Source organism: Sorex araneus, chromosome 2 (genome assembly GCF_027595985.1).
Source record: "Sorex araneus isolate mSorAra2 chromosome 2, mSorAra2.pri, whole genome shotgun sequence".
Taxonomy (NCBI): Eukaryota; Metazoa; Chordata; class Mammalia; order Eulipotyphla; family Soricidae; genus Sorex; species Sorex araneus.
In genome coordinates, this window is record NC_073303.1 from 118,724,079 (window position 1) to 118,749,156 (window position 25,078).

At 33.9% G+C, this 25,078-nt stretch overlaps 1 protein-coding gene across 1 annotated transcript in view; it reads right to left on the bottom strand.

The window, feature by feature from the left end:
• EMC2 (ER membrane protein complex subunit 2) overlaps nucleotides 1-25,078 on the bottom strand; it is a 44,964-nt gene that overhangs the window by 5,504 nt on the left and 14,382 nt on the right. The window contains exons 5-10 of the mRNA XM_004607670.2: nucleotides 19,808-19,865; nucleotides 13,901-13,986; nucleotides 13,684-13,743; nucleotides 8,559-8,640; nucleotides 7,808-7,918; nucleotides 5,650-5,754 (exon numbers count right to left, since the gene is read on the bottom strand). Coding sequence (XP_004607727.1) covers nucleotides 5,650-5,754; nucleotides 7,808-7,918; nucleotides 8,559-8,640; nucleotides 13,684-13,743; nucleotides 13,901-13,986; nucleotides 19,808-19,865 — 502 coding nt within the window. The remainder of the gene's footprint in view (nucleotides 1-5,649; nucleotides 5,755-7,807; nucleotides 7,919-8,558; nucleotides 8,641-13,683; nucleotides 13,744-13,900; nucleotides 13,987-19,807; nucleotides 19,866-25,078) is intronic.

Genomic DNA, 25,078 nt, shown 5'->3' on the forward strand with positions numbered 1-25,078 from the left:
GTGTCCGTCAACACTATAGTACACGACCAGTGCAAATTAGAACAAACCAAACTTTTTTGGAGGGTCTAAACAAATAAAGGGAAAGTTGAAAATATAAATCTATCACTTCAAATTTTACCTGACATGCAATTATTTTGTCTATTGCAGAATTATATGGCAATTTAACTGATGAAGCCAGAATCCTATTCTTCCCCTCAAATCATGATTTAATTTTCTATTTCCCAAAAGGATAGTAACAGAATCACCTCTGCAATCATAAATAACATATGGATCACTGACAGACACAGATGAATTGAACGGTGTACCAAAGAAGCATTTATCTGGAAAATTATTGTGAGTAGGTTTCACATTAAAGTTTTTTCATAAGCATTAATCAAACTTGCCTGCCTCTACTGAACATGCTAAACCAATTACCTAATTGAAGAGCAAGTAGTAGCCATATTCTGTTTCATTAGTAAGTAAAAACAAAAAAAAAGCTCTTAAAATATCATTTTCTCTGACTTATAAATACCCAGAAAAACATTACAACAAGGAATTCTTATTCTATACTTTGTACTTGTTTATATGTACAAAGTACGCAAAATCATGAATTTCTCAATTAGATCCCAGAATTTATTATTAAAATGTCAATCTCTGAAAATGATACTTTTCCAAACTTATCACATATAATGCACTTTTTATTCCTCCATACACTTAAGATTTTGCTTAAGTAAACTCTCCTCTCCTAAATCTTCATTGTATCTTAAAGAAAACTCATCAGAAAGAACATTCAAATAATAAAAACTTACTAACCAGACTTAAAGATCAATGACAGTATTTTGATGACTGAGGTAAACTGGATTAAAATTCGCCCACACACAATTTGCAGAATATAAAATAAGTAGGCAAATGAAAACTAAAATGAACAGAAATGGTGGCTGGGTGATCTCCAGGACATGCAGAAGGCAGGAACTACAGGGTCCCTACACTTTGATCTTATAAAATTTTAGAATATGCAAAGTTAACTTACAGCACTAAAATCTACTAAGTGCCTATTTGGAGTGTAGGTAAAACAGATTACAAAGTAGATATTGGAAATTCTTAGATAATGGAAATTCTGTAAAACCTGCATGAGGCAATGGCGAAAGAGTATTGTGTTCAAACTATTTTACACCCAAAATGTATGGACACTGTCATATGCAAACTCCACCTCAATAAGTCAAATAAAAATAAAAAGGCAAACTAAATGAAAAGTAAAGAGAAGGCACTTAGGGAATTATGCAAAGTTTACTAAACTTCCAAAGAACTATGTTTCTCTTCCCACTGAACAGCAACATATTGCTCCTTGGTAATCTAGGTTATTTGCAGGATTTTTTTCTTTGCTCACTGGGAATTACCAACATGTGATGTAGTCAGAGACTTGAAAAGAACCTTGTGCATTGCAGTTTGCCTGTCTGCTGCTTTTGGAATCCTGAGACCACCACGTGACTAAGACCATGTTACAAGTTAGTCTGTCAAATGAGGCCCAGAAGGCCCAGCACAGCCAACTGTCGGGACAGTTCAGAGGCAATCAAGCACCAGCAGGTGGCAGAAACAGAAATAACAGAAATAGTCTTGACCAGTCAAGACTAGCAGAATTGCTCATCAGTGTCCAAGGCAAATCGCCTGTGTAGAGAATCATAAGCAAGTAAGGCCCTTTATTCCAGTTTTCTTCAGCCATCTGACACCCGCGGACTGGCACTGGCCTGCATCCGGACCCAGGGGCGAGCAATAATAACCAGGTGTCAGAGTAGTGCTCTGAAACCTTTCTCTACTGGACCAGCACCGGTCTGCAAACCCATGACTGAAAAATACTGCTTTCAACCATTGCGGTGGCTAAAGGCAACAGATAAAAACATTAAATGAAAGACAGAAAATTTAGAACCTCTGTAGAAAAGCAAATAGTATGAAAGTTTCAAAAGTACCAAGAGATTTTATTTAAATCTATTACTTGTTTCAGTAGGCAAGAATAATGGCAGGGCTAGAGAGACAGCAGAGGTGCTAAGGAACATGCCTGTCTGCCAATCCCTGTTCAACAGCAGCTCAGCAGAGACCATACCCTACCACATCCTCAACCCGTACACGGAATCACCCTGCTTGGTGAGGAGCCAAGAGGAGATCCCACACTGCCTGAACACCAGTGTGGAACCAGCCCCTCTCAAAACAACAATATTTTTTTCAAATAAAAGCTGGTTTTGCTTGATGCATGATTCCTACTTGAGTACTGGAAGTTGCTATACAGAAACCTGACCTGTCTAGTTGAGAGAGCCGTAGGAGTAGCAGCCAGGATGATAAACACTGACAAAAATTCCTGGACAGTCCCTTTCTCTAGAGTCAAGAAAAGGCAAATGATCCCTTCAGGCCAGATGTGCAAGCCCCTCTGTGGACTTTGGACTATGTAGTATACAAGATGACACAGGATGTGCCAAAGCTCTTTCCAGAGAACACTGAGACTTCATCAAACAGTCTGCAGAGAACGGATCAAACAAAATCTGATCAAAAGCTTCTTTGGGGAGAGTTCAGTGCTCCTCGGGCCAAATGGGCCAGCCAGCCATGCAGCAGTGTTGTAGCAGGCAGCTGGGTGGTGCCGGAAATTAAAATACAAGACCTGGAGTCCTGTGTATGAGCACCAACACTTTGAGCTATGCTCCTAATCCAGGTTTGTGTTTTTTAAGAGAAAAGCAGAGAAAGCAAATATTACTTTAAAAAAAAGTATTTCAATATAAGTTTAACAGTTTAATACACTCAAATGATAGGTTCATGTCAGTGATAAGATGCATGTGAAAATTCAGGAAGGGCAAGTTTGCTTGGTCCTACACTATAAGAAAGAAGTAAAGAAAATAAAAAGGCTAAAAAAAAAATTCTAAATTTAGTTCCCACTGAGAGCTTTAGGTGTAAACTGAAAGAAGTTAACGGTGGGCTAGCAACTGCTCAAATGGGAACATAATAAGGGAGTTAGAAACTTGTGGCTTGTACCTACAACTTCAAATATATTTAAACGTGACTTCTTTTTATTATTATTTTTTTCCTTTCTGAGTCACAACCAACATTGCTCAGGGTTACGCAGGGTTACTCCTGGCTCTGCACTCAGGAATTACTGCTGGCGGTGCTTGGGACCATACGGGATACCAGGGATTGAATCAGGTCGACCGTGTGCAAGGCAAACACCCTACATGCTGTGCTATCACTCTGGCCCCCAAACATGACATCTTTTTAAAGATGCAGTACGCTCAGCCTTTAAAAAGAGCACCAGAGTCATACTTTCTAAATTTAAAAGCAGTTGTTATTAACCAGCTGTGCTTATTTTGGAAAAGTTATTTAATTTTCCCATGTTTTAATTTCCTCATTTGAGAAAAAGGGAAAGTACCTACCTTAGAATAAATTTTCTGTATCTGTTCTATCATAACTAATTGTTATTACTGCAATGATCATAGCACTGTAGCATTGTCATCCCATTGTTCATCAATTTGCTTGAGCGGGCACCAGTAATGTCTCCATTATGAGACTTATTACTGTTTTTAGCACATCAAATACGCTACAGGTAGCTTGTCAGGCTCTGCCATGCGGGCGGGATACTCTCAGTAGCTTGCCAGGCTCTCCGAGAGGGACAGAGGAATCAAACCCAGGTCAGCCACATGCAAGGCAAATGCCCCACCCGCTGTGCTATTGCTCCAGTCCTTGCAATGATCATAGCAGGTATAATTAAAGTGAACTCAGCATGTTATTGTGATTTGGTGAAAGAGATGTATTAACTCCTTTAATCTCAGAAAACTTTTATTATACCTGTCACACAAATGAAAATGAGGTCTAGAGATGTTATGTAATTTATCTAAGGTTACACAGCTACCCATCCCGCCCACTGGTGGCAGAGAACTGCAGGAGCTGGCTCCAAGGCCTCTAAACCCCCACTCATCTATCCCATCCCCAAAATTCATGATCTACACAGTTCTATGGTAGAGAGATCTTCCTGAAAGTCTTGCTGAAACAGACCCATTCTTTAAAATGACTGAAATTAGAGGGTTTTATCCTATAACAAAAAAAAAGTCATAGGAAAATCAAATTGGAAGCTAGTCTTACTTTTTTGTCTTTTTGGGTCACACTTGACAATGCTAGGGGTTCTCCTGGCTCTGCATAGAGGAATTACTCCTGGCAGTGCTTGGGGGACCATATAGATGCCAAGGATCAAACTCAGGTCAGCCATGTGCAAGGCAAACGCCCTGCCCGCTGTGTTATCACTTCAGGCCCCGGCAGTAATTCTACATGTCTACTTCTGCTATCCCACAAAATCCTTCAAACAGTTCCCCAAAATAATCTCATTTGAATAAGAAGAATAAGAAACAGAATAAGCAGTCTATAAAAAAATATTAAAGAGAAAAAGAATAAAGAAGATATGACAGGAAAGGATTTGAAAGAAATTGACATATGGAGATGGGATAGAAGATGGAATATAACTAGAATCGAAGCCCTAAAACAAAAACTTAAGCAAGCAAATATTATTATTTAAAACTAGAATTTTAAAATCTTTTACCAAAAGAGGGCTATATTCATTATATTAAAAGAATTCATCATTTTGGGTGGGAGGGGCTTGAGGTGGATTATGAAGTAAGAATAATCACTGCAACATACCACTGTAAATGTATTGATTTTTAGAAAAATTAAAATTTTCATTTGAGTAACTAGACAATAGGCAAGTCACTTATTATGGAAAAATAGCAGGATGACATCAGACTTCTGACAAAAATTTTCTTTAAAAGTAACAGAAAAATATGCTTAAGATGTATTCACAAGAAACAGAAATCAAAATTCATATAAAAATTAACCATATAGGCTAGAGAGATAGTACAGCAGGTAGGGTGCTTGGCTTGACCCTGCTGACCTAGGTCAATCCCCAGCATCCCATGTGGTCCCTTCAACACTGTCAAGAGTGGTTCCTGAGTGCAGAGCCAGAAATAACCCCTGAGCACTGCCTGGTATGGCCTAAAAACTAACTAAATAAAATAAAATAATTAGCCATCAAATATAAAGATGTTTTTAACATATAAGTATGTTTTTAATGATGCAAGGTGTAATTTCTATCTTCACATATATGTTTTTATATAGCAAAATATAAGAAGCTGTAAGATACAGGAAGCCATGTTCCTGAAGAATCTAGGCCTAAGTTTCAAAACACTACAAAATGATTAGAGAAGGTTCAGATAACATCTAATGTGGAAAAAGAGTATAAAAACATTACACAGACAAGTTAGTTTTAGACCTTTCTCTATTACTGGAGACATCTGATTCATGATTGAGACTCACATACCCAATGTACTTCTGAAATGCATAGTGCAAGTGTTAATCTCCCTAGAATATATAATTACATTTTAGTTGTCAAATGGAAAACTACTGAGATTTTGAAATGGTAGGTCAAATTATAATTGACCATAATATAACAGATTCCTTTTTTGGTGGGAAAAAAAAAAGGAGAGAGAAATGATAAGACTACAAATTAACTCTGCATGGCTCAAACCTGCCCACATACTTGAAAAATCCAGTGAAACAGACATTTGGCTTAGCAGTTTGGGAACAAACACAACAACTGAGAAATACATTAACTGACTTGAATGACAACTTAAAATTATCAATACTCACCTGATATGCCCTATTTATTTGACTAGCTGCCCAGCTAGCATATTTCATGTTGTCCTTTTTCATTTTTGCACTTGCTTTTGGATTAGAAGCAATATGACTTGCAGACTGGAAACAAAAAAAGGCATATCAGCAAACAAAACCACTTTCCCCTTGCTGAGATAATAGACGGCATAGCTAAATTTAAATGATAAACTTTCAAAAAAAATTGTAGCAAAATAATTCTTAAATAGACGAATGTATGTTTAAAATTTTTTAAATACATAATAATCTGAAACAATTAGAAAATATATTCTAATTTAAATTATTTTATTATTTATAATAGCTCTAAAATGATATTCTTTATTACTTACCACTTAAAAGGTACTAAAATCACTTTATAGAAAAAGCACTATATGTACTGGTATTGATTACTGAATATTAGTATAAGAGACCTCAAAAACAATTTGGTTCAACCTAATTCCAGTGGAAACAATGTGACTTGACAAAAGATAGTTACTTGAAGACAGAAATAGACTCTCATTCTAATCTTTTTTTTCATCAGGTATTTCTAAACTGCATAGGCTATAACAACAATGAGAGTCACTGTATTGAGATATTTACTCTTGTTTTAAAAAAGGTTTTTTCAACATGAGTGTCTTAATCTGGGATCCAAGAAATAATCTGAGAATACCCCAAATCATTTATTTTTAAATTGAGGGGTTTTGTTATTTAATTCTAGGAGAGGGATGACAACTTTCCTATCTTGTGAGAGGATCTGTCCGCATGAATTTTAAGCAAAAGGTAATTTTTTTCTTTTACACCCAATCTTTGTTAATTCCCTGTTATTTCTGCTGTTGACGAGGAATCTACCATGCCAAAAATAGATTTCTAAACATCTCTCTTTAGCAGCACCTTTGTGTACAAATTACAGCAAGTTCAGTGAGTAAGGAAATAACTGCAGCCAACTGGCTGGAATCTAATCTATCACTCAGTAGATTTATATCTTTCCTAAGCATATTAATTGAGCCCTGTTTGTCTTAGTTTGTTTATAAAATAGTAACAGTAGCATCTTATCTAAAAAAGTTGATGTGAGAAATTAATGAAAAAAAGTTCAGAACAATACCTGGCATATAATATGCTATGCAAAAACTATTAATGATCTGTTGCCATTTAGAAAAAAAACTAAATATTCAATTTGATAAAAAGATAACAATATATATCACTGTCTATAAGCTACTGTATTTAGCTTTGGAAAAATTTAAGAAAAATATCTTAAAGTATTGAAGTACCTTGAAATATCAAAACTGTTTTGTTGCATTTTGCCATTTTTTTCCAAAAACTGTTCTAATTTATGTTCCTTCTATTCTCCATTTCAATTGAGCAGAATCTGCTCAATTCATTTTACTAAGCCCAAACAAGATCATAACCCAAGCCCCATGGAAAAACTAGGATAAATTTAAATTTCTAAGAACTAGCCTATTAAATAAGTTAATTTTTCTAACTATCTTGATGATTCTAGAGTGCATACACATTCATGCATACATATTCAAGTGCATACATATATATATGTGACTGCATATGTATGTATATATATATATATATATACACACACAAAACAGACACATTTATATTTAAGGCAAGCTCAGCAAGCTTCTTAATTTCTCAATGCTCTTAATTGCTATCTCTAAGCCTGTCATTCAGCATACATAAACAAAATACATATTTACTTAATTAAATCTTACTTCATTTTCCGTACTTTTTTATATAAGAAAATGTCTGTTCAACAGATTGGACATTTTATTTCTAATATATATCTTGTATAATTTAAAAATAGCTCATACAATCATAATTTAGAATATGAAGTGCACAGTGACGATAGAAACTAAAGAAAATCAAGAAAATCAATTATACGAAACCTTATAGCTACTAGTTTAAAATTATGTAATCATTGATTCCATTACAATACAATAACAATGTTTTACAATCAATAGCCAAACAACTATATATTAACAATATATTATTACAAAAATCAAAATGCCTTATGAACTATTGCTCATAATTAACAAGAAGAAAATAAAAACATACGCATACCAATGCAATAAAAAAGAGGGAAGGGAACAGAGGGTTATTTTAAATGACAAACTTCATAAAGTAACATTAAACATACACCTCATCTTACCATGTAAAGCCCAAACAAAGCTCTCATATTTCTGTTGTTCAGTTTCAGTGCCTGTGCAAAATACTTCCTTGAAAATTCGAGGTTTTCAAGTCCACCTTGGGTATATTTAACCTGTTAAAAATTACACAGTGCTGAAACCTGTTTATTTTACTACTTTGAAATATAGCATGTATCATACCATAAGCATTAGTAATTGAAATATATATTCTGTAAACAAATCTAAAATGTTAAAAGAATGCATCTTAAAGTTGTCAAAGTTAATCTAAATATTAAAACATTACCTACTCTCCAAAACTCTTCTATGAATATTAAGATAACTGAGTTTTAAAATAAAAATATTACACAAATATTTACTGACAAAGACTCAGTATAATCTCTATTTCAACTGTGTTGACATTATTTTATGACATATTTTCACTTTCTTTCCATTAGAAATGTGTATTTGAACACTGAATGTCATTTTCTAATTATATGGGCTTCCTTAATAATAAAATCTTTTTATTTTGTGACTCACTTGATTACTCTTCTACACAAATGACAAAAAAGACACCTTCTATGTCCCAAAATATATTCACCTTAACATGAATTTCCAAGAAAAAAAATTTAAAAATCATAATCGCTTCAAAAGTCTTATAAATCATTAAATAATCCCAACTATACCATAATTGATAATTAATAGTATAAAAATAAAAAACACAAAGAATTTCACTGTTTAAAATCTACTAAAATTTTGTTTTCTGGAAACACTTACTTCAGCATACTGCTGACAGTACAAGTGGTTATGAGGATTAGTCATCATTAGCTCCTCTAAACAAAATGCTGCTTTAGCATAGCTGGAAAACATCAAAAGCAGAAAGCAATATTAACAGTAATAAATTTTATCTTAGTTATGCTCTAACAATTTTAAAACAATTTTGTGATATGTGATACATCCTCAAAATAGCTGAAATGGCTTTATTAGTAAAATATTTGTTATTATGAATTCATAAACACAAATAGTATTAATTTTTTAATAAAAGGAATTAACAGAGGCTTAAATCGTAAAAGTGTGTGAACAATCAATAGATAAACGTTTTAACCAGATTACTACTTTGACATCCAAGAATAATTAACAACAAATGCTTCAAAACTTTGTAATATTATAAAGTTCACTGATAAATTTAAAAAATTCAATAGGCTCATGTGTGAGAAAGAAATAAATATTTTATCATCTCCATTCATTAGAATTCCTTTGCAGACATATAATTACTAGCATATTCTCTTACAAGACTTTTTTATTATTTAAGTTTGTAATCAAATACAAACTAATAAACTGATAAATTTTTAAACCTATAAAAACAGATTAAGTGATTTCAATATTATTACTATGAGTTAACTATGTGGTAAAGAAATAAAAATGTGCTGAAAACTCAAGCATATCTCAAACTGCTGTAAAGACTAAGGGAAAATGATTTTAAATCACCTATTATGCACTTTGTAAGTTTTAAATCATATGAGTTGCCTCATTACAGGAAAGTCTAAAAGAACTCAGCTGTTCTAAGATTTATTCCCAGTCAGGTGTTGACAATACCCTTCAGAAAAAGGCCACCTACAATTGTTTTTAATATTTATCACCAGTATACAAAGGTACTATCATTACACTAAAATCTATTTTTAAAAACAGAGGTGTTAAGGTTTCATACAGGTATACCTAACCTTTATTATGTGCTTATTATAAACTATGTACTTCTATAAGAGTGCTACACGTGTTAACTCATTTAATTCTACCCAAAACCCTGGGCAGTAGGAAAGTACCTGCACTCCATAGTTAGAACACAGAGATCTAAACTGTAACTCAGCAGTGACATTCCAGAGGACCTGTGCTCTTAATGACAATGCCTCCATGATTGCATAAAAAAAAAAAAAGTGGTAGTAAAGATACTGAGAAGATGTCAATGTTAACAATGCTAAAAGGAACAGCAGTGAAACCCAGAGTCTGAGGAACTAAGACCACCCAAATCAGATTACTCCAAAATCTTAGCATTTACACTTACTTAACCACAGATATTCTAGAGATTCTCCTCTAAGAGCATATTTAGTCCCTCTCATTTTTATACCTGAAACCTACCTTTGATTCTTGATATTGTAGGTAAGAGTGATTAAAATGATGAATAATGGCTTAACTAATATATAAAATGAAAGGATTAGGACCACATACTGGGTATTTGTCACTATAAAAGAATGGAAAAAGTCATCTTTACCTTAGATATCCAATGTCATCAAAAAAAAATTTTTCCCTTTTAAATACGTTCCTTAACTTGGGGGAATAACAAAAATCCACATCAGTGCTAAGAATAAGTGTTCTTAGAGATTAAAATGTGTACAGCATATGGTGACTCTTCTACAGTAAAAAGAGTAAATGGGAAGGGAGGAGTTTCTATGAAAAATAAATGCAAAATTATCTTTCTCAAAAATATTTAGCATCCAATATAAGAAGAGGATTCATTCTCCCAATTTTCATTTTCACTCATTTCCCCCCATTCATTCCACCAAAGTTTAAAATCAAATTAATTTTGGTCATAAAGTCAAAATTCAAAGATAGTTTAGCCCAGCTTTTCTCAGTTAAGGTCACTCAAGGATATTGTCATATGGAAATTTGAGTATTTTTTTTCAGTACTTCCAAGGATGACACATAGCCAGCACTATTCCAAGAAGATATTCAATGAGATCAAGATTAGAGAAGCAAAAATAACTTAAGTATATTTATAATAACCCATTAGAGTCAATAATGAAAGTGTCAAAAATCCTTAAATAGAGTAAACTAAAATTTGCCCTGAGACTGTCTCAACATGAATTTTTTTGCTTACAGAATTTTGATAATTTCATTTCTGATAAAATTTTACAGTGAGGATGAAACTACTAAAAGAAAGCATAATCATAACTGTAATTAGTTGGTCTTGCCAATGTAACATCTAGTTATAACTACAAATCAAAGGAAAAGTCAGTCCTTGTTTTAAATACGTATTTCTGTTTATATTACACATTGTCATTCACTAAAAAATTATACTGTCTTTTTTTATTTAAATAAAGTGAAGTGTTTCAATATGGTCAACTGGTGTGACATTAAGCTTGGAATAAGAAGAAAAACTAAATTATAAAGCATAAGCAAACTTTAAGGTAACCTGAAAACAAAAAAGTTCATGGTAGAAATAATTTCCTTTGTCTCTATTTAAAAAGTCTTAGCACATTTTGTTTTAGTCAGGAGTACTGAATAAAAAATTCACATCTAGTCTAGCAATGTCACCTGAACTGATCATATTTAAAATAGTTTATAACTTTATAGGCAGAAAGGAATGTTAAAATGACTGTATCTAGTAATTTCAAAGTAGCTACATTTTCCCAATAAATTCTATCACTATCAGCGATTTCTGCAAAATGGCAAAAACAAAAAACTCTGAATGCCCTGTGATTTCCATACCAATTATAAAAAATTGAAGATAGTATTTAAATTCACTATAAATCTGACTACTTATTCTTTAATTTTTTAATCGTATTTTATCAATAAGGAGTTTCAGAACAAAATGTTTGTGATACAACATAAATTGTGTCAAGTGAACACAATTATTTTCCATAAAAATACTTTTCAGATAACTTTCTGTTCTGGGAATTATATTTTCAAATAATTTTTCCCTAAGATTATGCCAATATCTCAAGAAATTCTTTACACTCAAAGGTAAACTAAATGTGAGGATATAACAAAAAAATAACAACATTAAGTTTTAAAATAGATTAAAATTGCATAATCAACTTGAAAACTAAATACAAAAATATTAGAAACATGAAAAAGTAGAATAGATGAGAAAATAACATTTGTAAATTTTTACACGATCAAAAGCCAAACCAGTAAAGCTGATAAATCTAAACATAACTATATAAATTTTCTGCAAATTTTAAACATCTATTTTTAAATGACATGTAACAAGGATATATTTTTCATAGGTCAAAGGTTCAAATTATTGATAGAAGCACTCTTAAATTTATTTTTAAAGTGCAACCAATTTTTATCAAAGCCTGCAATGTTAAAAAAAAAAATGATAGCTCCCAATGTTGTTAAGGGGGGAAATTGTAACAATAGTTGGTGTGCAACTAAATTGGTATTACCTTTCCAGTGAACAAACAGAAATGATTTATCAAAAAAACTATAATGTGCTTATCACTTAATCAAGTAATTCTGAGAATTTAGCCCAAGGAAATCATTAAAATAAAGATAATCACTACAGCATTATAGTGAAAATGAAAACCCTTTATATTCCCCTAGGAAATTAATAAGATGGAATAATATAAAGTCATTAAAATCACATTGTAGAATATTTATTGCTGAAGAAATTTTAACAAAATACAACTAACTGAAAAACATAGCTAAAAAAATAATTTCTACTTTAGACTTTTTTTAAAACAGTAGTAAAAAACAAAATTAAAATTTAAACTGCAGTAATTTTAGAATTATGCATATACACATGATTTCTGTCTTCATCTTTATTGTTAATTGGGCTTTCTAAATTTTCTCCTCTGGGTATAACTTTAAAATTTTCTCCCTAATTATTTTAATTATTTTAAGAGCACTTTAACCATGTGATCTTCAAAACGCAGAGAAAAATTTTAAATGGTGATCATCTACGGAAGAAAGTAAAACTTACTTTTACTCTATTCTGATATTTCAATTTTCTGTAATGTAGATAACATACATACTACTATATATCACATAAATGTTGACTTTATGAACAGAAACATTAACACCCAAGTAAATTGCCAATCTTATACACATCAGAAAACCTGCCTGTGTTCATATATTAAAATACAAGCATCTATGTCTACGTATCTATTAGCATGATTCAGGAACATGATTAACAGAAAACAAAGAAAATCTGAGAGCCAGGATATAGTAAAGAATAAAAGAATGACCCCAGGAATATAGTACACATTCATTAAATGACAGCTATTATTTTTATTTTAGCTCCCACTTTTATTAGAATTATGCAGATAATTACCTTAATTTTCCATTTCACATGATATATTTAGCCCTGGGCAAAGGCAAGAGACAAGTATCTTCATTCTATTTTATTTCCTGTGACAGCTATTTGTAGTATGAGAATGAGGTTAACTATTCATGCACAGGGAGAATATGTGCATGAGAATCTGATTCTTTTCTCTCTCAGAAAGGGGAAAGAAACAGTGTGATATACTTCAGACTCAGAAGAATGAAGGAAGAAAAAAAAGGGTAGAAAGTCCTCCCTATAGATGGATGTTAGCACTAATGCTGTGATATTAGAAAACGTGCACTAAGACTGGGCTAATCCTCTCACACTGGGATTTCCTCCTGTCACTGCAGCAATAAAAAAGCTAACAAAAACATTAAATATCCAATAAGCAAGTTCCTACAGCATTCAACATTCTTGATTATTCTTGGTTTTTTACCCAGGCAACAGAATGCTTCTACTATGGAAGAGTTGATTCTCTGAGTACCAAGACTAATAAACGCATACAATTGACAGAATTTTTAAACAGCAGGGAGCACAATACTCTTTGTACATAAGAACAGTTTAAACCCTGAAAATTCACAATTTTGATTTACCAAAAAATAAACTTAGCTCAGCAAATCCAAGTCTTTTAATTTCCAAAGAATGACATCCATGTTTGAAAATTCAGTGAAAGGACCGAGTCAAAGCAATTCTCATGTTATAATCAACAAATTTTTGATGTTATGTTTTTTCTTTTAAAATGACACATGATTCACACCTTCTCACCAATTCTTTACAAACCACAATGTCCTCCAAACTTCAGTTTTAGTGATTAAAAACATATTCCTAACAAAAATGTATATATGTCAAATAACTCACTCATGTTCATTGATATAAAGTTCTGCAAGTTCATGCCAGGCTTCTTGGTCTCCAACAAATCTGGCAAGGAAAGGGTAAAAAAAAGGTAAGTGTGCAGCTACTCTGTAAATGAACAGCATAGAGGCAAAAAAAAAAAGGAAAATCAAATGCAAATTCCATTTTAATTAAAAAAGATTTATCAGAATAACAAAACACAATCCTCTTGTAAGACACTCACTGTTCCAGATACTCATTCAGCTCCCGAATGGCCTCCACATTTTTCCCCTGGGCTTTTCGAATGGCAATCTTACGCTTTCTTGCAGCCTATGGGTTGACATTAATAAAGGATTAGGCCCTCATGATTCCCTGGGTTTTTGTAAAGAAGGTAATTTGACTGTGCAAATTATTATCTCAATGCCAGTGAAATTCCATTGTAGAACCACTGCTTAGTGGGAGTTTATAAACATAGCCCATGACATCCCACTGGGGAATTCAAACATTCTTCTAACAATCACATATGCTTTACTTTTGATGCACACAATGTATGCATCATTTCATTCAAATAAATAACCATCCAGATTCTGATAATTACAAGCCAGCAGGGAATCCTAATCTTTATCCAGTCTAAAGTCCTTTACTCTGTCTCATTCTTAAGATCTGTATCTTAAAGAGATAGAGCGATAGTGGAGATTAGGGGGGAAAAAATCCCACAATGGCCACTTGAATGTCATTATACAAATACGTTTTCTAACTTTTTCAAAATTTTAGAGAAAAATCTACCTATGAGTTTTTCAAAGAAACAAGATAGGTCCTAAAAGAAACATTTTTAATAGGCAAAACACTTAAAACTAACTTACTTTTGAAGTTTTAAAAATGATAAAGATCATTTATACATGCATCAAACAACCATTGAGAATCTAGTAAGTGCAAGATACTAAAAAATATAATGATATAAAAAGGAATTGATAATTTCTTGAGTTTAGACTCAGGGAAAACTCACATCAAATAAAAAGACATCAATCAAAAAGATAGAGATATCTTGGGTACTGTGGCACAAGGAGAAAAGCGTAACAGAGGCCGTGGTGAAGTGGACAGGATAAAAGAAGAGGAAGCAGAGGGAGCCAGATGTGATACCTCTGCCAAGACAGAAGAGACAAGTCGGTATTATGAAGAGAAAAGAGAAAATTGTGCAGGAGACACTACATTGCAGAGGAGCAAAGAAGGCAGAGGAGCAATAAAATCAAGACCACAGGAGTAAACTGTCAGGGATTGCAGGGCATTACATGAATTACTCCTCTATTTCTGGTGATCTAATACAGAAGGCAACACAATGAAACACAACATAATTTGGACCAGATTCTGTTGATTAACAATGAACATTACTGCTAACGTTTTAGATAATACGCAATCCATAAGAATCATACAGGGGAAAAAGGTGGGCGGGCTGCTTTAGATCAACAGAGCTACCTGTTAGAAGTAGGAAAGGATTTTTTCTCTAAAGAAATGAATCAAAAAAATCAAAGAGAACCAAGAAGGCCCCTGTTAAGGAAGGCCAAGAACAATATTCATATAAGTATTTCTGTAATAAAGGCTTAGGTTGAAAATGTATATCCTTGATGACTGAGTTCATACTAAAGGCCTAGCATAATAATGCTTGTCTCCTGTAGGTACTCGTAAGTTTTGTTTTCTATGGTTTCACTACATAAAACAATGAAAACACCTTAATAAAAAAAAGTTTAAAAGTTTAAAGTTTCAAAAATTCAGAACAAAAACAAAAGCTATGAAAAGTATCTTAATCCTAAAGCCTATCTAAGTTTAAGAATATTAGATTTATTTTAATTTTATCTGGGTTTGGGGGTCACCCTTGGCGGTGTTCAGGTCCTACTCCTGGCTCTATACTGACGGATCACTCCTGACAAGCTCGGGAGACCATTATGCAGTGACAGGGATGGGAGTGTGGTCAGTGGAGACCAAGGCAATTACCTTCACCCTTGCACTGTCATTGGCCCTACAAAGAAAACCTGACATACTGAGAGCCTCATCTCAAATTCTGAAAGTAGGAGACTGATAAACTGACATATAATTAAGAAATTCATGTCTTCAAAAAAATTTTTTTGTGTTCAGGGTCTCACCCATTATTTCTTGAGAGACCACTTAGTGCCAGGAATCAAACCTGGGTTACTCACATGCAAAGCTGAAGACCACTGAAACCAATTTCTTTTGAACATTTATCTATCTCCTAATCTATGTCACTAATTCACTACAATCTAAAACAAATTGTTGTAAATTTTCCTTTTTCACTCCTTTACTATTTCCATAGATAATAAAGCAGTGTCCAGTTAAGAAGTAAAACCTATATTATATAAAATGTGGGATAGTTGCTGGAGAGATAGTATAGTGGGTAGGGTCTTGAAAACAGCCAACTGGGGTTTAATCTCCAGCACTCCATATGGTCCTCCAAGTTCACTAGGAATAACTCAAGCAAAAAACCAGGAGTAACTCCTAAGCAACTGCAGGTGTGACCCAAAAATGTAAATTAATAATAAAACAAAATCCTTAGAAACTGAGTGATGACAGGACATAAATTATCAGGTTAAGCTGAGGGAGAGGAAACATCCTATGGAAAGTGGTAGAACTAGACTGGCATTGGTGTACTGCCATACGTCTAAAATTAATAAAGATTCACATTCATGAAAGCCACTGGTAGCTCAATAAATAAAGAATAGAGTTGAATATCCTGACACAGACCCTCAAATATATGATCACTTCATTTTTTATAAAGGAGCAAGAAATGCGAAGTGGAGCAAGGAAAACCTCTTCAACAGCTGAGAAAACTGCAAAACTAGATGCAAAAGAAATGAACTCAGATTTCTTTCTAACACCAGGCACTAAAGTCACAACAACATGGATTAAAGTTCTCAATATCAGACTTGGGTCCATAAGGTACATGGGGAAAAAAAAAACAAGGCAGAACTCTCCATGAAACTGATGTTAAAGGAATTTTTTTTTTAAATTTTTATTGAATCACCATGAGATAGTTACAAGCTTTCGTGTTTGGGTTACAATCACACAAGGATCAAACACCCATCCCTCCACCAGTGCACATTCCCCACCACCAATATCCCCGGTATACCCCACCTTCCCCACCCTCCCCCTGCCTCCATGGCAGACAATATTCCCCATACTCTCTCTCTACTTTTGGGCATTATGGCTTGCAAGACAGACACTGAGAGGCCATCATGTTTGGTCCATTATCTACTTTCAGCACACATCTCCCATCCAGACTGATTCCTCCAGCCATCATTTTCTTAGCGAACCCGTCCCTATTTCATCTGCCTTCTCCCCCACTCATGAAGCAGCCTTCCAGCTATGGGGCAATCCTTCTGGCCCTGGTATCTACTGTCCTTGGCTGTCAATCTCATGTGATGTTATTCTATACTCCACAAATGAGTGCAGTCCTATGTCCCTCTCTTTCTGACTTATTTCACTTAGCATGATACTCTCCATGTCGATCCATTTATAAGCAAATTTCATGACTTCATCTCTCTCAACAGCTGCATAGTATTCCATTGGGTAGATGTACCAAAGTTTCTTTAACCAGTCATCTGTTCTAGGGCACTTGGGTTGTTCTCAGATTTTGGCTATTGCAAACAGTGCTTCAATGAGCATAAAAGTTAATGGAATCTTTAAAGATGAAATACCACCGACCAAGCAAGAGGAAGCAAAGATAAACAGGATTACATTAAGCTAAGAAGCATCTGTACCTCAAAAAATAAAAACCTGTGACTAAGATACAAAGACAGCCCAAGGAATGGGAAAAATTATTTATTCAATAGCCATCGGCTAAGGGATTAATATCCAAGACATATGATGACGACTCAATACCCCTATTGCAAACCGTAACACCCAAAAGGAAAGAGATTTCAAATTGGAATGCCCCGACACAGAGGCGGGGTGGGGTGGGGGAGATGGGATCGAGGGGTAGGAGGGATACTGGGTTCATTGGTGGTGTAGAATGGACACTGGTGAAGGGATGGGTTCTCAAACATTGCATGAGGGAAAAACAAGCACCAAAATGTGTGAATCTGCCTCACTGTGACTCACAAATTAAAAAATAAATAAATTTATAAAAAAAATACTAATGGCCACAATGCACATGAAAAAGTGCTCTCCACCACTAATCATCATGGAGATGCAAATCAAAACAACAATTAGATGTCATCTCACATCACAGAGACTGGCACAGAAAGAACCAGTGCTAGTACAGATATAGCGAGGAAGGAATTCTCATTCATTTTTAGTGGGAACGCTGACTGGTCCAGCCTTTTTGGAAAACAATATGGGCATTCCTCAAAACACTAGAAATTCAGCTTCCATATGACCCAGCAATACCACTTCTGGGAATATACCCAAGGTGCAAAAACATACAGAAGAAATGATATTTGCACTTCTATGTTCATTGCAGCACTGTTCACAGTAGCCAGAATCTGGAAACAATCCAACTGCCCAAGGACAGAAGACTGGTTAAAGAAACAGTGGTACATCTATACTATGGAATACTATACAGCTATTATTTAAAAAAACTAAGTCATGAAATTTTCTTATTAATGGATGGACATGGAGAATGTAATGCTGAGTGAAATGAGTCAGAAAAAGAGGGACAGACAAATAATGAATGGACTCTTTTGCAAGATATAAAAAAACATAGTAGGAGACTAACACCCAAGGACAGTTGAAATAAGGGCAAGGAGGATTGATCTCCAACTGCAAGCAAGCCTCCAGGGCTTGGGGAGAAGGCAGTTGAGACAGAGAAGGGACCACTATGACAATGAGAGTTGGAAGGGATCGCTCTGGATCTGAAAAATGTGCTGAAAGTGGATAAAGGACCAAACATGATGGCCTCTCAGTACCTGTATTGCAAACCATAACGCCCAAATGGAGAGAGAGAGAGACGAAGAAGTGCCTGCCATAAAGACAGTCTGGGCATAGGGGTTGGCAGGAGGGATACTGTGGATATTGGTGGTGGGAAATGTACACTAATGGAAGGAAGGGTGTTGGAACACTGTATGACTGAAACCCAATCGAAAAAGCTTTGTAACTGTGTATCTCACAGTGATTCAATAAAAAAATTCTCAAAAATGTTTTACCATGAAACATGTATGAACGTAACAAAAACATTAAAATATCCAATGTTCTCTGCAGTCCCTTTAACTTTTAAATTAGTAAAAAGTTAAGTCTGCTAATATGTTGATACAATTTTAAAAAATTAAATGTTAAAATGCAATTTAAAATGGTTTCCAAAAATTTTACCATTTAATATAAATACTATACAAGAATCTTTGGAAGAAATGCTCTGCCAAATAAACTGATATAAACATTTTTCAAGATTACAATAGAGCTGGAGAGAGAGCGCAACTTGCTGAATGCATGATTTGCAAACAGGAACCCAGATTTATTTATCTCCTAGACACAGGTCCCCTGATTATCACCAGAACTGATCACAAAACATTGACTCAGGAGCACTGCTGGGAATGGGCCCCCAAACAAAAAATATTAGGGTATGTATGTTATTTTTTTTAAAAAAAGCACTTACAAATATACATATATAACATTATATAATATGTACAAACATATTAAATATCATAATGGTCATATTAAATATCATAACAGTTATATCTAAATAATAAAGTATATTTATAATATTGCATTTATGCCACATAGAATATATAATATATAATAGTCTGTTACATGCATGTTATTGTTTAAATCTAAAGAGAAAAAACAAACTGAACTCCAATAATTCCATTAAGATGAGTTTTATTTTTCATTAAGATAACGAAATATATGTATACAAATGACATAAGTTAGTGTTCCATAAACTTCAAAATATTACAAAAACATTGAGATTTATGAAAGTATATAAAATTTTTCCTTTCCAAATTTTAACTAGTTCTCTTTAAATAAGATAATCAATGTCAAACCTTACTAATATTCATAAAAACCTCCTAATGTGCCTCCTTATCACAAATTGTTTAAAATTTTTAAAAACTCGTTCTTATATATCTTTGTATTGTTTCCAAAATTACTTAAGTCTCTTTTGAAAAGAAAATTTCAGACACTCTTCAAGACTAACCAGCTAACTTACAGTGTTAGTAGGATCTTCTTGTAAAATTCGGTCATAGAGTTGAATAGCATCATCATACCTAGTTAGAAAAAGAAAATAAGAAATAATAATTTTTAAAAATTACTTACTTAAAATTTAATGACAAATAAAAAATATAAAAAATATTACACTGGCAGACCTTTAAAATACATTTATAATTGTTATGTAGTTTACAAGTCTTTCTTAATCTTCATATAATAGTAGAAGTTTGCAATGGCATTCCTTTCTAAGGAAACAAAGTGTTAGATATTTACAGAAAAAATTACTTCAAAAATATACTGACTCAATTTGGTGTAAATACAAAGGTATAAGCAAGCAGCAAAGAAATACACTGTGGTCCTAGTTATGCCAAGGACTGACAGTTAATAAGGCACAGAAAGTCAGTTTTAGCACATTCACAAGAAAATAACCTCTCTGCTGAACTTCCCCTTACTGCACACCTATTAATCCTTTGTAGGGCTACAGTCTCATGAAGAAAAAATGTTATGAAGAGAAGTCATGAAGAGAACCAGTAAGACAGTACACAGAGCTTAATTAAGACAGTGCCTTGCATGCACTTGCCAATAATGTCCCCTAGGCACTTGCCAATAATGTCCCTCAGGAAGTCCCTGAGCTCTGTGACTCTAGCCTCCACTATCCACCCAAGAAAACAATTAACAAATTAAAAAAAAATAAAATAAATGAAAGCATATAACTAATAAATCAAAATTAATATGTGCTATTAAAGAGTTGGGCTGGAGCGATAGCAGAGCGGTTGGGCTTTCGCCTTTCACACGGCCAACACGTGTTCGATTTTTTCGCCCCTCTCAGAGAGCCTGGCAAGCTACTGAGAGTATGGAGCCCGCATGGCAGAGCCTGGCAAGCTACCCGTGTATTGGATATGCCAAAAACAGTAACAATAAGTCTCTCAATGAGAGATGTTACTGGTGCCTGCTCGAACAAATCTATGAGCAACGGGATGACAGTGATTAAAGAGTTACATCAAAACTCTCATAAGGAATTCTACCTATATATTTTTGCATATGATTATCTGATCTGTGGTGGAAGAGAATAACTAAGAAATTCAAAATTCCTTCCTAATTACATCCATAAACCAAATATTCTCCCAATCTCCCTACTCCCTTCAAAAAAGAAAGTCTGATGTTAAAAAACTTGCAAGAGTATTTCTAAAGTTAGGAATACTAATAAAATATTGAAATATATTTGGAAATTAATTTTTTTAATTGAATCACAGCAAGATATACAGTTCAAGGTTGTTCATGATCAGGTTTCAGTCATGCAATGATCCAACACTCATCCTTCCACCAGTGTCCACTTCACTTCCCACCACCAATGACTCCAGTTTCTCTCTTGCCACTGTCCTACCCCCACCAAGAATTTTTAATTTTACATTTTCTCTTACTGATATTCAACATAAGACTATTCTGTACAACTATGACATACCTCTTAACACTGCCCCACAATTTGAATGCCAAAGTCTTTAAGTGATTATGATCACAATACTAAGAATACATTAACTATAGTAGGCTCTTATAGGAATAAGTGCAGTGAATCGGACTTAGCAGTTGAAATTAAATTTGGGCATCAAACATTAATATAGTAGCTACGCTAGTCTATTAAGAAACTGAAACTAGGGCCAGAGAGATAATATTGCTGGGAGGATGTTTGCCATGCATTCGGCACAGTGCAGTTCAATCCCCGAAAGAGCATATGATCCTCTGAGCACCATCAGGAGGATCCCTGAGCCCAGAGCCTGAGCACCACCTCATGTGGCCTAAAACCCATAAAATACAAAAATAAAAATAAACCTGAAACTAAAGTGGAAACAGAAAATAAAATCACTTAATAATAAAACATAAAAAGTAATAAAACAAAGGTAAAATTAATGTATTAGAGCATGAATTCGCTAAGAATCTGCATGTGAGAATCACCTGAAAAGCTTAGAAAAATATAAGAAACAACAGAAGAAACCAGGAAATTATTTCATTCATTAAAATAATATAATTTTTGATATTTTTTCCATTTTTAAAATTTCACCAGATAGAAATTTTATGGACTGGAGCGATAGCACAGTGGGTAGGGCGTTTGTTTGCCTTGCATGCACTGAGCCGGGTTTGATTCCTTGTCCCTCTTTGAAAGCCCGGCAAGCTACCGAGAGCATCCTGTCTGCAATGGCAGAGCCTGGAAAGCTACCCATAGCGTATTTGATATGACAAAAACAGTAACAAGTCTAACAATGGAGACGTTACTGGTGCCCACTCAAGCAAATCGATGAACAACGGGATAACAGTCCTACGACAGTGCTACAGTGCAGGAATTTTATACAGCTTTTATAACTGTATAATAACTACACATAAGGCATTCATACCTCATTATTTATTTGGATCAATACATAACATCCATTAGTGATAAAACTCAAAAACTGGATAGAATAGAAAACATTTAAACATAAGAAAAACTATTAAGGGACAAAGCTATAGTACTGTGGGTAAGACACATGTTGCATAGCAGCTGATCTAGGTTCAATTCCCAGCATCTCATGTGGTCCCCCAAGGACCACCAGGAGTGACTACTGAGTGCAGTTATAAGTAAGCCCTGAGCATAGCTGAGTGTGGACCAAAATCTTAACAACAAGAACAAAGAAAAGCTATATAAGAAGAAAAAAAATTCACAAAAGGCTACATGTAATTAGACTGTACATAAACAGTACAGTCTATGGTGAAAAGATGAAAGCTTTTCCAAGATAGGGAATAAAATACAATGCCCATTCATCCTACATTTATTCTATATGATACTGAAAATCCTGGCCAGAGAAATCAGAATTAAAAGGCAACCCAAACAAACTTGTAGAAGCAAAACTGTCTCTATATTAATATACTGATACAGAGAAAATCCTAAAAACTGTAAATATATAAAGCATGATGTACAAGTATATGCAGACTTATTTGTAATATGCCATTATAAATATCTACCGAATACTGTTAGAACAAAATAACTCAATAAAGTTACCAAAAAAAAAAAAAATGCCAATACACAAAGAACATTTGTGTTGATTGGGGATATAGTTCAGCAGTGTAACTGCCTTGTACGCATATGAGGCTTAGTTTTCATTGATCTCTTACACTAAGAAAAAAATAATCACTTGTGTTTCTGCAACCTAGTAATCATTACAAGAATGAGAAATTAAGAAAATAATTCCATTTGTAGCGTCATTAAGAACATCAAAATAAATAAAATAGAGACAAATTTAAGCAAAGGGGCAAAAAGCTCTATATACTAAAAATTATGAAAGAAATAATAAAAAATCATTATAAAATCATAATCATAATAAGAAATCATTATGAATGAAAGCATAAATAAGTTGGGGAAACAGATAATCCTTCAATAAACAGTGCTGGGAAAATTAAGATAGGTACATACATAAGAATGAAACTGGACTACAATCCTTCTACTATACACAAAAATCAACTCAAGGGGCCAGAGCGATAGGACAGCGGGTAGGGCGTTTGCCTTGCACGCGGCCAACTCGGGTTCGATCCTCGGCATCCCATATGGTCCCCCAAGCACCGCCAGGAGTAATTCCTGAGTGCAAAGCCAGGAGTAACCCCTGAGCATTGCTGGGTGTGACCCAAAAAGCAAAAAAAAAAAAAATTAAAAAAAAAAAATCAACTCAAAATGGATTCAAAGACCTGACCATAACAACTAAACCCACAAATCTACTAGAAGAAAACAGGAAGCAAGATTCTTGACATCAGTCTTGATAATGATTTTTTGCATTTGACAGCAAACAGAAATAAAAATCAGAGGGCCTATAGCACACAACAGAAATTCTATATAACAAGCAAACTATCAACAAAATGAAAGCAAACGTATAAAATGAAGGGGATGAAATATTTTCAAGTCATAGATGTGACAAAAATCGTCTAACAGTCAACACACAGTATTCAATCAGCAAAAACAAGAACAGACAACAAAAACAACTTGACTTAGAAATGTGCAAAGACAGGCGGGGTGAGGGGCTGTGGTGGTGGCTGGGGGAGGTATACTGTGATTCTTGGTGGTGGAATATGTGCACTGGTGAAGGGAGGGGTGTTCGAGCATTGTATAACTGAGACTTAAACCTGAAAGCTTTGTAACTTTCCACATGGTGATTCAATAAAAGAATAAATTTTTAAAAAAAAGAAATGTGCAAAGAAACGAAACAATTTCTCCAAAACATACAAATGGTAATAGGTAAACAAAAAGTACTCAAATCATTAATAATCAATGAATTGCAAAAAAAAATAAATAAAAGATACCACATAACTGTGAAAATGGCTATTATAAAATAAAATAAAACAACAAGTGTAAAGAATGTTGCAAAAGGGAATCCCTGTGTGAACTTTTGGTGGAAATATAAATCAACGCAGATAATGTGAAAATCAGCATGGAGGTTCCTAAAAAAAATTTAAAAAGAACAAACACTTCCTCTAGCAATTCCACTTCTGCATATTTATCTCAAGAAAACAAAATCACTCTCTTCAGTGTTTTAGACCCTGACGTTCAGTGAAATATTTATTTATAAAAACCAAGACATAGGCACTACCTAAGTGTCCAGCGAGGGATGAAAGGAAACATAAAATGTGCTGTGTGATTAAAGGGATAAAAGAAAACATAAAATATCCTAAGTTCCTCCCAACACGGGGAGTTACTTTTCTCTCTCTTCTACTTTCCAATAAACGTTTCTACTTTCTAAAAAAAAAAAAAAAACTTTTTGTGTGTACAAAATATAATCAAGACACAACACTATTTAGTCATTCAAAAATAAGGGAAACTTGGAATATGGATGGGATGTATCTTGAAACATTTTGCTAAATGTAGTAAATAATACAGAAAAAGACTAATACTTAGTGACTGTATGCATACACTGAATCAAAAAGCAACAGAACTCACATATATTGACAACAGTGATGGTTGCGGGGGTGAGTGGAAATGGCTAAAAATGATTAAAAGGCACAAACTTTTACTCTTAATAGTTCCAAAAAAATACTCTAATACCATCTGTATTTTGAATGTCTATGATGGTATACATGTATCATTACTCAAAAATATCCAGAGACATTAGTAATATTCTTATTTCACAGAAAAGAAAGGCTCAGGCAGAAAAGGCTCAAAGAATTTGAGTAAAATGCCCGATCAATAGCTAGTGAATCTTAAAAACAGAATTCGAAGTCAGATACTTACTCCAAAGCAAGATCACATTTCACAAGGCCA